The following is a 12985-nucleotide window of genomic DNA, read 5'->3' on the forward strand; positions in this document are numbered from 1 at the left end:
GTTTTTTTTTAAAAAAAAAATGTTTTTTGGCAATTATAACACTATCACATATGTTTGCATGATCTACCTTATACTTTTAAGATTTGTTAACTTCTTTGTCCATATAATTTTTGGAAAACATATATGAAATGTATTTTAACAAAACTGATGATTTCATTTTATTGGGGCAAAGACATGTACACATAAAGAAGTGGTACAACTAAGGTAAGTTAATGAAACTTCTACCAGTACAACTATACACAAATTGGTACTACTCAAAAACTAGTACAACTATATAGAGTTGGTACAACTAGAAAACTAGTACAACTACTTATTATTTTATTTAGTATTGTTTTAAATGTGCTTCAAGTTTAAAATATGTATCATGTTTAAAATGTTGTGGTTACTAATGTCGAGTAGTTGTACTAGTTGTACCATTTGTAAATATTTATTTTATATATATATATATATATATATATTTAAACTAAACACAATTTATTTCATAAGAAACATAAGTTTTAATAGATCTTGGGAAGAGAAACCTACCATCCGATGTTAAAACAACGCAACTCAAATGTTGCCAAAATTAAACTAGCAATACTATAATTGTAGTTAAACCAGTTGTATCAGTCATACTATTATTATCGTAATCCAAACACCAAACATGAATGCTTATACGTCCTTTTGAACTCTTGATGGTTTTTGTGTCAACTTCTGGAATATATTCTTCTAAACCTTTACTACTATAACATTTTTCGGCTTGACAATTGTCTTTTTTGGTTTCAATAGCAAAAAGATAAAAATGATTTTTTCTGTAAATAATACAACTAGTACAACTGGTAAAACAACTAATTATTCAATTAAATATTATATAAAACAAAATTTTAATATATATTGACAAATTCATGCATGGGAAAATTAGACCAACATTTTCATTGGTTCTACATTATCCTCTTCTATAACATTATTCGCTGGAAACAAAAACCTTAATATAGTAATATTAGTTATAAAATTGTACTAGTTATAGTTGTTCTAATTATACTAATTAAACTCGTTGTAGTTGCACTAGTTATACCAGTTTCAGTTGTACTATGTGTACTAGTTTCAATTGTACTATGTGTACTAATGTCGAGTAATTGTACAAGTTGTACCATTTGTAAATGAGAATTCGGCCAAAAAAAACCTCAACTTTGTACGAATTGCCAAAAGAAACATGAACTTTTGAGCTGAAAAAAAAAACACTAAACTTTCATTGACTTTAGAATTAATTAATAATGTTTTCGCTGACTTGCCAATTTAGCACGCCGTCAACAAATTTAACAGAAATATTTGACATCGTTTATTGTTGGCGTTAAGTGAAACGACGTCGTTTTATATGATTTGAAATGAAAAATATGTAGACCCCTGGATTCGAATCCAGGTTGGTTGGTCAAATGGCAAGGTATTTTACCACTAGGCTACTCACACTTTCAATGTACTTACTAGCATGTTTACTTTTATTTGGTACATATTAAATATTAAAAATTCTCTAAAAACTTAATAAGATCTTTAAAATTCCAAAAAATAAAAAATAAAGAAGATTTTTATAAAATAAATTAATTTTCTTTTTAAAAAACAAAATTTTATTTAAAAAAAATAAAATAAAAACTCTTCCAAAATTTTCTAAAAACTTAAAAAGATCTTTAAAATTCCAAAAAAATTGAAAAAATAAAGAATTTTTTTATAAAATTAATTTTGAAATTAAAATAGAAAATAAAATAAAATTTTTATTTTCATAAAATAAAAAATCTTCCAAAATTTTCAATTTTTTTAATACATTTGCTAAAAGTTGAAATTAATTATACACACATAAAAAGTTGATAATTGTAACTTTAATTTTTTGCATTTTATTATAATTTTTTAAAAATTTGGTTTTTTTTTAAAAAATGAAAATTTTGGAAACTTTTTGACTTTTTAAAGAAAAAAAATATTTTAATTTTAATTCAAAATTAATTTTATGTAAATTTTGGGTGATTTTTTTTTAAGAAATATAAAATTTTATTTTTTTAAAGAAAAATAAAATTTTATTTTCAAATTTTAATTTCAAAATTAATTTATTAAAAAATTATTTAATTTTTTCAATTTTTTGGAATTTAAAGTTCGTTTTAATTTTATAGAAAATTTTGGAAGAGTTTTTATTTTTTAAAAAGAAAAAAAAAAATTATTTTCAATTTTAATTTCAAAATTGATTTTATAAAAAATTTCTTTTTTTTCAATTTTTTGGAATTTTAAAGATCTTTTTAAGTTTTTAGAGAATATTTTTATATTCAATCAATAAATAAAAGTAAACATGTTAGTAAGTACATTGATAGTTCCACTAGCCTAGTGGTAAAAGACCTTGCCATTTGACCAAACAACCTGTGTTCGAATCCAGGGGTCTACATATTTTTAATTTCAAATCATGTAAAACGACGTCGTTTCACTTAGCGCCAACAATAAACGACGTCAAATATTTCTGTTAAATTTATTGACGGCGTGCTAAATTGGCAAGTCAGCGAAAACATTGTTAATTAATTCTAAAGTCAATGAAAGTTTGGTGTTTTTTTGGTCAGCCCAAAAGTTCATGTTTCTTTTGGCAATTCGTGCAAAGTTAAGGTTTTTTTGGCCGAATTCTCATATTATTGTGTAGTTGAATATGTTGTATTAGTTATACCAAAAAAAAATATATATATATATATATATATTTATTTATCTAAACTAAACACAATTTAGATGTGAAAATGTAGAGTTGGGCTGACTAATATTGTTTGGATTAGAGCATGATTAACGGCGTGGGTTCTTAGGTTTTTTTTTTGTCCGATTTAAAAAATATTTTTTTTAAAAAAACGGACTAATCGCGGACCGCCACGTGTCTGTGGGGTCCGCCAACAGTACAAAAACTCCACCAAACTCGACTCTTGCAGAAGAGGAAGAAAGGTGGGTTTTAGTTTTTTTGTGGGGCCCACAGCCCTTAAAACCTCTTAAAAGTCAGGGATAAAAGTGCTCTAAGGGCATTTGTGGTGCTACTTTTTGTTGTGTGATTTTACTTTCATGTGTTTTATAGGGGTGTTGTTAAATAATTTTATAGCAGAGGTTTCGGATCATTTCTAGTATATATCTATAAATATTTCTTTAAAAATAGAAAAATCTATTACAGAAGTATTGCTCCAGTTATTGTATACAATGGAAAGTTTTTTTAAAAAATATATATATATATATAAAATATTATTCTTATCTATAAATTTAGTAATAAAAATAACATTTTCTATTTTTCTAAAAATAAAAAATTATATTATAAAAATATATTGGAGTAAAAGCATAAAGGTGAGCTTGAAATGGTTTTATGGGAATTTTCATCTTTACCACTTTGTTGATGCCATTATTCAAGTTTACCATCATTTATTAACACGCAGTTCATCCGTGGTCGACCTAGTGACCCAGGGATACGGTAAATCGTCTGGTTCAGTGTCCGGGTCGGATTTAAAAACATTGGTTAGATGTCATTTTGGGTTTTGATAAGCTTGTTCTCATAAATTAATTTGAGCATATATGTGATATATAATAATTTTAATGGATTTCAGTATATATTTGTAGTTAATTTAAGTAATTTTATGATTATTTAGATGTTTTTAGATAAGTTTATAGGGCAATTCTCTCAAATAGCTTTTTTAAAGTTTTTGTCACAGAAATAGCTTTCAATAAGGAAAATGATCAAAATAGCCCTTTTTTAGTTTGAAAATTTTAATTTTAATTTTAATTTTTTAAAAATTTGACACTCTTTCCTCAAAACTCCACCCCTTAACTCTAAACCCTAAGTCTAGATTAGTTAACCCTATGGTACAAATGTATTTTTACTTTTTAATAAAAAAAAATTGGTCATTTTTTTCATGGAGTGCTATATTTTTGACAAAAAACTAAAAAAAAAAAAGACTATCATATAAAATTTTTCAAGTTTATGTGTTGAATTGCATATACAGGGTTGGAGCGCTCCTTTGGTAGTTTTTTACATAAATCAAGAACAAACAAAAGAGAAAGGACCAAATTAGAAATAAGTGTAACTTGAGTTGTTTATCAGATTGAGTGTGTTCAACAATCAGATCCGATCTCAAGCTCTTCAAGGGATTTGGCTCATTGCGTTGACAAATCACGGATTGGCTGCCGCGGCATGAGATCCGCTGCATTTGGAGGTGAAATCGATGAATTTGGAAGCTAGTAGATGCCGTGGATGTTGGGCGCGAGCTTATGAGGTTGCAGCTGTAAAACAACGAATGCGGCTCACGCCGCGGAGGAAGCTTGGTCACGGCAACAGAGGAAGGCAATCGCAGTTGTACCACCGGAGATCAACCGGAGCCGCGGAAGAGATGACAGGAGGAGTCGAGGTCGCAGAGAAGATGAAGACTTTGAAGTAGTTTGTTGCCATGGCGAGGAGTCGAAGGTTGCGGAGAAGACAAAGACTTTGAAGTAGAGGTGAAGGATTGAGTTTGGTTTAATCTCTATGGCTAAAAAGGAACCATTATCGATAAAAGTTTTGAGGAAGAAGTTAATTAGATGCAGCTTGGATCGATCGAGGTCATCTATTATGGGTCCTATGCTCACTTAATCGAACCCTGGTTCTTCCATTGGAATGAAATTTCCTCCTCCAACACTTGATTTTTACGGAAATTTTCTGGTGGGTTGAAGCTAAGTAGTTCAGCAGAGAGATAGAAATGAGTTGGATGAAGCTGATGAGAATTATCAAAATTGACATTCCAATTATAAGAGAAAATTGCCGGATGAGCTAAGGAAGAGGATTATGTGAATTTATTGTGATGTAGTGGGAGTTTGGGTTTAGGGACAACGGAAAGCTTAATCAGATGTTGTGTGCGTTTCTTAGAGCATCTCCAATGTAAAACTCCATTTTTTTTTCAAAATGGAGTAAAAGCAAGTGTAGAGTAAAAATGCTCCAACTCTATTCTATTTTCCACTCCAATGAACAAACAAAAAATAGATTATTCCATTTATAGACTAAATCCCGTTATGGAGTAAGAAATGAAGTATGGTTGGAGTACTTTTTACTCCATATTTACTTTTACTACATTTTGGAGGAAAAATGGTGTTGGGTTAGAGATGCCACTGAGACGGTAATAATTAGGGCATGTGAGACATGGAAACGGTGTAAAATGGAAAGGGCCGAGAATATGGGAGGTAACACAAGTATGAAATAATTATGCTAACTGCTAAGGTTGAAGTGGACCTATTTAGTTTCACAGCCCAATTATAGAAACGAGTAAAGCGGAGGTTTAAACCAAGTAAGTAGAAGTGCAGGTGTGTCGTGATTTGCCCTTCCCTCTGGATAACGTGGTAGCACAAATGAAGAGAGTTTTTCTTTTGTCACAGATGAAGAGAGCATTATACTTTATATATATACTAGGGGTTGGCCCGGGCTACACCCGAGATTCTCTATAATTTAAATTATATTTTTTATTTGATTTTGTATTTAAATATATCTTACATATACAGTGAATCGGTTATAGAAATATATAATGGTAAATAAATGAAAAAGTGTTGTTTATTTATTCATGATGAAAAAACTAAAATTATCTGTACTCATATTTTGCATTTTGATAACTGGAAATTATATTTAAGAAAGCAAGCTACATGAATAAAAAGTCAGTTGAACTTTAGATATGAGCAATTTTGAATACAGTATGTGCATTTAATGTAATCGTTAATATGGTACTCTAACTGTAAGAGTTGGTTTGCAATTAACGTTGTAGTTGTTTACTTGCAAGTTTAAGTCACTGGATAAGCGGTTAAGACTGAACATCATCTTTTGAATTGTATTTGAGCTTTTGTAGTTGGGATATATTGTTTAATTAAGTGTGGTTGTTTTGTACATATAATAAAATGTTATTTTTTTGCCGAGCGAATACATTGGTGGAAATAATATGTGAAAATTAAACGATAATGTATTATTTAGTGGAAAAGAACGTAAACAGTGTGGCTTAAAAGGTCATAGTCTTGTAGCCATTTTTGTTTTGACTTCTAAGCGGCTTTGTCAAGGATTGGTGATGATCGCATGAAGTTACGGATTGGTTAACCCGGGGGATGATATCTCCTAGGATTTCTTTAGGGAGGTCGTCGATGTTAGAGAATGGCTGATTTGCACTTATTTTGAAAGATAGATTTTGGAAGAGGTTGTTGGATTGTAGTGGAGGTCGCTAGTCTTTTATATCCGTGTGAGCGGCACAAAACGTTTCTATTGAGTTATGTGTGAGTTAATGAAATAATTTATTGAGAATGGTAATTTAGTGGTAACATTGTAGGCTAGCGTAGGTGGCTTTTAGTTAATGCATCAAACATTTACTACAAAGCTGAGTAAAGTTTGCTCGTAATCGTTAAATTTGAAACGACATGAACATATTGTTGTTTGTCTTTTATTTTGTATTGCCGTGGTGATTTGGCTTTGAGAAAGTCAAACAGACTATTGTCGTGGGTCTCTGATTTATATGATTGGTTTTTGATTTATATATTTTATAAATATATTAAGATAATCAAATTTATTATTTATGTTCTATTAAAAAAAATTATGCTGTATTTTATAGTTTATGATGTAACTTTGTGTACTTTTTCAATTTCCTCACACATGTAAATATTAAAAGATTATTAATAACATTTTACAGTTATTTAAAATTTTTTTTTATATTTAAATATCAAAATTATTCAAATTAGATATTTAAATGAGGTGATATATATGAAGATGATATGATATTTATTATTGAGTTTATGTATCTTCCATAATTTTAAAATAATAAAAATATAATTATATCAGTATAACTAAATTTATTAATTTTGTTATTTAATAAAAAAATGTGTATGAATATTTATTTATGTTTATAAAAATTTTACCTGATTTGTGTTAAAGACATGATTTGTTATAAAAAAAACATTAAGAACATTTAATGTAGTGTAAATATAATTAGTCCAAATATAAAGATGTAGGGGATTTCATAAGAGCTCGAAAGATGTAGTAGATTTCATAATTTCAAACTTATGATGATATTTAGCGTTCTTCTTTTTAAATTTGAGATTTTAATAATTTTAGGAATGGAATAGTATGTAGCGAGGTTTAGTTGTATAAGTTAAGAGAATTTGAAATTCGATTATCATAGCATGAGTGTATGTATGCAAACTGAGCTAATAGGTTATAGATACTTGGAAGAAGAAAAAAGATTAAAGATACATATTTGACAAAAAAAGAATCTCATAGGTACAAATACAATACACGAAAAAGCGAAGTAAGCTCATCCTGACGTTAGTTATAATTTAATAATCGTATTAAATGATTTTTTTTGGTCAAACTTATTAAATGATTATGATTGCGGAATCTGAGCACGTCCGTTGGTATTGGATTATCCAGATCGGTTAGCTCTCAGCAAACGCGATCTGATCATTGGATCATATCGAAAGAGGAGAAGTAGAGAGCTTGAAATTGTTATTGCTTCGCGTAACAACAACAGCGTAGATGAAATATGAGCTTGAACTTTGCTTCCTTTTTCAATTACGGGCTTCCTAAATTCTCAGCAACCGGACTTCGACGGTTGTGCTACAATGTTCTGCCTTCAAGTCGGCGAGCAGATTAGAAGAGTTCGTCATTCCGGATTGATGGGTTTGTGAAGATTACAATGATGTAAAAGAAGAAAGTGATGAACTGCACAGAATAGAAGTCGCTTATTTATAAGTGTGGATCCGCGAGCTTTACATTAGAGCTGAGCGATTAAAGCAACCAACACGGCCAAGTGTCTTCCAGAAGTTGAGTTCAACACTAAAGGAAGCTAGACAATGACAAACGAGAAAACCGATATAGCCATTATTCTCACAGCATAGCTGGTCCAAACATCAACACTAACACCAGAATCTACAGAGGCAACAATGATCACAGTTTTATAAGTAAGAGAAAAAAATGAAGAATCCAATCCATAAGACATAATAAACACTTTCTCATTACCTTACTTATATGGAAGCCTTTTAGTGTCTTGGTTGTTTACAACAATAGCATAACGAATGTCACACTTGCTAAAAACTGTGCAAGTTCCCTAAATAACAGTGAGAACCATAAAGGTAGAGCCCAGCGAGTAAACCCATTCCCACAGAGGCTTGGCTTTGCGCAGTTGCTACATCTCCAGAAAGTCCAGATATTTAAACAAACACCAAAAGATTCAAAACCCAAAAGAGCAAATCTCAAACTTTACAGGAAAAAGTTATATTGACAGAGAAAAAATTGACTCATTGACTAAACAAAGATTCACTTTCAATCTCTCACATATAAAGTTACACATCAAAGTATCTTTGCTACTCACTATTTGATTCGCAGAACCAAACAACGATTCACTTTTTATATCTCAAAGTTCAATAAAGAATCTACATTTTCACCTACCCATAATAAGTATAGCTTCAGGCTGTGCTCCGAGCATGGAAAGAAACAAACCACCGATGATTCAAGGGTAGGATCTCACTTTCGGCAGATAGATACATAGCTGCCGTGAACATGAGAAATCCATAAACCAAATTAAAAACACGTTACCAAGCTTCCTCTTTCTCTTCATCCGAGACCACTGTCTTGATAACAGATCAAGAGCCGAGACTTCCACAGTCGATTCCATCGGAGATGAGATAGGTAGTAGATGGACGTACGGTGGTGACGAATCAAGCGTAAACTGATGAAGTGAAGAAGAAAAAGAAGAGGATGTTAGAGATCGATGAAGACGATGAATATGAACCCTAGATATCGAAAGGAAAATGCTCGGATTAAAAGAAAAAAATAAATGAAAACTGAAGGTGTTACAGGAAATTCATCGGACGGGGTTGTTCTCTAGGTTGATCTTCGTAAGGTGGTGAAACGGACGTTACAGTGGGCCTGAACAAAATGACAAGAAGTATCGATAAGCCCACATGCCAAATAGCTTTTGTTCACATAAAGAGTTTGTCGAAGAATTGGGAAGCTACACGTGTCAAAAAACACCCATCCCTCTTTGTCGACGTGGACGCCTGTGGAGGGACCAAACTCTACTTTATTTATAAAGAAGATATATTTGTTATGAGAAAATAAAAAGCGATGAGTCTATTGAAGATCGTTCTCCCCTATGTGTGATGACTATATCTTTGTAGAGTTTTTATGTGATTGTCGATTTAAAAAAAAAAATAGCAGCAGAACTCAAATTCTCAATAAAATAAAGTTGAACTTAGTTAATAAGTTGAGCTAGATGGATACATACATTATTTACACATGTTATTTTTGTATTTAATTTATGAAACGTCCCCAATACTCACAACAACATATTTCATTATTACTTATCAGTGTTCCTCAACCACTTCTGTACCTTCCTCCGTAACATTTTTCTTCTTGTTTGCAGTGTAGCTCCCGAAAAGACTCTCCATCTCTTCCAAAGGCATACCTCGTGTCTCTGGAAGAAAAGTAAAGAAGAAGACCCATGCAGCGGCAGCAACTCCGGCAAATAGAAGGAATGCACCACCAATGGTTAAACCTTTAGAAAGCGATAGGAATGTCATTCCGATAATACCACTCATCAATCTATTCAACATCACTCCCAAACTTGCCCCTTGAGCTCTTAGCCTCACAGGGAATATCTCTGAGCAGTAGACCCACGTCACTGGGCCGGCACCTATTGAGAATGTTGCTACAAATGTCATTACTGTCGTAACGCTAAGCCCAATAGCCCACTTGAGCGTCTGTCCTGGATTTCTGTCGATGACTGTAAGACTAGTCCCAAGTGCGGTCAAGGAAAGAAACATTCCGCCCATACTCGTGAGCAACAAGGCACGACGTCCAAACCGGTCGACCACGCAAGTCCCTACAACGATAAAGAGTGTTTTGACAACTCCAACAGCGACAGTTGCCAAGAGCTGGTCGTTCTTGGATTTCAGTCCAGCCTTTTGGAAGATGCTTGGAGAGTAAAGGACGACCGCATCAATACCGGAGGCTTGCTGAGAGAAATGGATACCGAGGCATGCTATTAGGATATGTCGGACAGCAGGGGTTGGTCGGACAAGAAGATCCTTCCACACGCCTTTTCCGGCACTCTTCCTGTTGGGAACAACAATAACATCGTCTGTCATGTCCTCGGGGATTCCGGCAGCCCGTTTGATGTCATTGAGTCTAGAGATGGCCTCTTCTTTGGTGTTTGAGGTTTTGTCAAGAACTTTAAAAGCATCCCCAAGGCGACCCTGGAGGACTAGCCATCTCGGAGACTCGGGCATTGCCAACACTCCGATGGCTAGGCACACCGAGGGAATTGATCCGACACCTAACATGAACCGCCACCCAAGATGCACCGGAAGCTTGGAGAAAAAGTAATTTGATACGTACCCAAGAAGTATACCAATGTTGATAAATATCTGCATACAAAAGAACATATAAGCACTACGTTTCATATACAATTTTTTTTATTATATCTAAAATTAGAAAGGTCAGATCTATTATACCTCAGGGAAAGAGCTGAGAAAACCACGAGAAGTAGCAGGAGCAACTTCAGCTGTGTAAACCGGTGCAATCATCATAGCATAACCGACGCCAATACCAGCTACAAAACGGCCAACCATAATGAAAGGATAATTTGTGGCAAACCCCATGAGAAGGGCACCACAAAAGAAGAAGGCTCCTGCCAACACTATGGTGTATCGCCTCCCAATCCAATCAGAAGTTCTACCCGCGGCGCCTGAACCTACCAGAGAGTAGATGTTTAAAATTCCCATAAGTATCTCAAGCTGTACGTCTGACAGTTTCAAATCTTCTTTTATAAAAATTGCAGCTCCACTCATCACTCCAATGTCTGCAACATCCATAGATATGTAAGGACGATTACAGAAACCAACTATGACATGGATCGTTAGAATAAAATCGTACCGTAACCAAGGATGATTGAAGTCATGGAGGCTAAGATTGCACATGCAAAAGCAAACCGGCTTCTATTCCCCCTCGGCGCCTCGACCTCTGTAGTAACAACACCTTTTTCTATTCCAGAGGAACTCATCGTCTTCGCTATGATTGCAAGACAATGAAATTAATTAATAGAACAGAGTATGACTGGCAGATGAACTTTGGTTCTTGTGGATGATGAAAGGGAGGATGATCAAAGGGTTTAAATAAATGTGTAATGCTCACAACAGAAACTAAATACTATTGACTGTTAAAACAAATACCTAGTTAATTGATTATCTGTTATGGTTAAATATATATCCCAGGGATAAAAATTAGATTAGAAGATATAAACAGCCATGGTTCTTCTTCTTATCTACAAGTGTTTTCCTAAAATTAGGAGTTTACAGTAAGAACAGATCTAACAAGATCCGTCTCTTTTTGTTTGCTTTTGTTTCTGTCTATCCCACAGTTGAAACAGAAGTTATGATTAGTTTAAATCAAAGATTGTAAATTTTCTTTTTTGTAATAAGAAAAAGATTATGGTTGTGCTGTATGTCACATATATCGAGATACTTTAGTGATACATTTAGAGGTAAACATTTTTTTTCCCAACTGATTTTTCATTGATATCTTGTTAAAATACATGGGTGAAATACTAGAGCCGGAGGAACATATGAACTTCCCCGGAAACTAAGCCCAAACGAGGGAGACGATAGCCCAAGAAACATGCAACTAAAGACCAACTGGAACAGCAAGATACAAACTAAATTCCTTCAACTAAACCATAACCTATCAAAAATTGATAGAAACTAAACTTAATTGTCTTACGATAAGCCGGAAATTTTACCACACACAGAAAAAGAGCATGAACCATAGAAGAACTTTGTGAAGAGCAGGAACCCTCATCTAAACCACCCGTTCACGATGACCATACACCAACACTGTGAAACCAAGACAAAAACATTAACGAAACAACACCCAAGAAAACTCACAACTCAACCGCACCTTCATCCGGAGCCTCAAAACCACCACCTCTTTCTATTGCTTCAACACGAAGAAGCCACTGAGGAAATCCAGAGGCCGAGGACAACCTAGAAATGGCATTTATTCAAAGGGCAGGAGATGAATTCTCTCGAACCTGGGAGATTGAGACGTAACCTGAACCAACTCTTCTTCTCGACAATAACCTTCAGCTGCTCTCCACACACCACTATTGTTCAGCTACACCGTTGTTGTATCGCAGCAAAGCCAGCTTCTAAACTCCATGACAGATCAATCAAGATCAATCTCAGAAGACTAGCAGAAAAACCACAAACTAAACGAAACCTTAACAACGAACAACTTCAAAGGTGAGCGAGAACAGACCCACTATAGGATAGATACCGCAGAGACCATAGGGAGAAGAGGCTCCATACTCTTTAAGCACAAGTCCTGCGCCAAGACCAGTAGATCTAGAGATTAAAAGGAGAAACAAACTCTGATGCCGGTGAGAAACCAACCGTACACGTCTTCATTATCTAGAAAAGACCCGCCTTTAGCCGTAGGGCTCTGTAAACGAACTTCACGCGCCACCACGCTCCTCCACGCCGGAATCTTCACACCCATCCAACAAGTCGGATCCTCACCACACCTTCAGAGGACAACCAGAGAACACAACAACAAAGCAAAGAAATTCGACTCCGGTGCTGTGAGAGCCACCGGAGTCGACCGCCGTCATACCCTAGATCTGGTTTTTCTAGAGAGAATACGGGGAGTTTTAAGTTTTTTTTTTAGGTAAACATATTTACTTTGACTTCTGCTAATATTTCAACAATCAAATGAAAAATATATACTTTATTGTTTCGTTGATAATGGTTTAATTTATGCTTTTTCTTTTCTATTTTCCATATTTTTTCCCTCTCATTATCTCTTCTTTAATTACTCTGAGTTACTACACTAATAAACAATCAAATCCTATGATATATATATTTTAAATTATTTCAAAGAGTTTTGAGCTATATACATGAAAATTAAATTAATACATTAACTAAATTTAGAATTACAATATATGATAATAGGAAAAATAAGAGA

At 33.6% G+C, this 12985-nt stretch overlaps 1 protein-coding gene across 7 annotated transcripts; it reads right to left on the minus strand.

The window, feature by feature from the left end:
* Positions 1-9178: 9178 nt before the first annotated feature.
* Positions 9179-12732, minus strand: LOC106410995 (putative polyol transporter 1). 7 transcript variants are annotated; one of them, XM_013851651.3, is made up of 6 exons: positions 12420-12732; positions 12281-12346; positions 11763-12170; positions 10901-11030; positions 10480-10826; positions 9179-10392 (listed from the first exon to the last, which is right to left on the minus strand). In XM_013851651.3, exons 3-6 carry the CDS (start codon positions 11787-11789, stop codon positions 9331-9333), a joined length of 1566 nt encoding a protein of 521 aa, XP_013707105.1. In that variant the 5' UTR covers positions 11790-12170; positions 12281-12346; positions 12420-12732; the 3' UTR covers positions 9179-9330. The 7 variants fall into 7 exon arrangements, with proteins under 7 accessions (XP_013707105.1, XP_013707104.1, XP_013707102.1 ...); XM_013851650.3 differs by having other exon boundaries at positions 12281-12731; XM_013851648.3 differs by having other exon boundaries at positions 11763-11856; positions 11921-12731.
* Positions 12733-12985: the final 253 nt, after the last annotated feature.

The sequence above is a fragment of the Brassica napus genome, chromosome C7 (genome assembly GCF_020379485.1).
Source record: "Brassica napus cultivar Da-Ae chromosome C7, Da-Ae, whole genome shotgun sequence".
Taxonomy (NCBI): Eukaryota; Viridiplantae; Streptophyta; class Magnoliopsida; order Brassicales; family Brassicaceae; genus Brassica; species Brassica napus.

What these genes read in the sequence shown, in the direction of transcription:
- LOC106410995 (XM_013851651.3), bottom strand. Translation starts at nt 11,789, where the DNA reads ATGGTTCATGCTCTTTTTCTGTGTGTG. An exon ending in ATGCTCTTTTTCTGTGTGTG is followed by an intron (nt 11,031 to 11,762) that starts GTAAAATTTCCG and finishes ATCATAGCGAAG; the next exon opens with ACGATGAGTTCCTCTGGAAT. An exon ending in TTCTCAGCTCTTTCCCTGAG is followed by an intron (nt 10,393 to 10,479) that starts GTATAATAGATC and finishes TTTTGTATGCAG; the next exon opens with ATATTTATCAACATTGGTAT.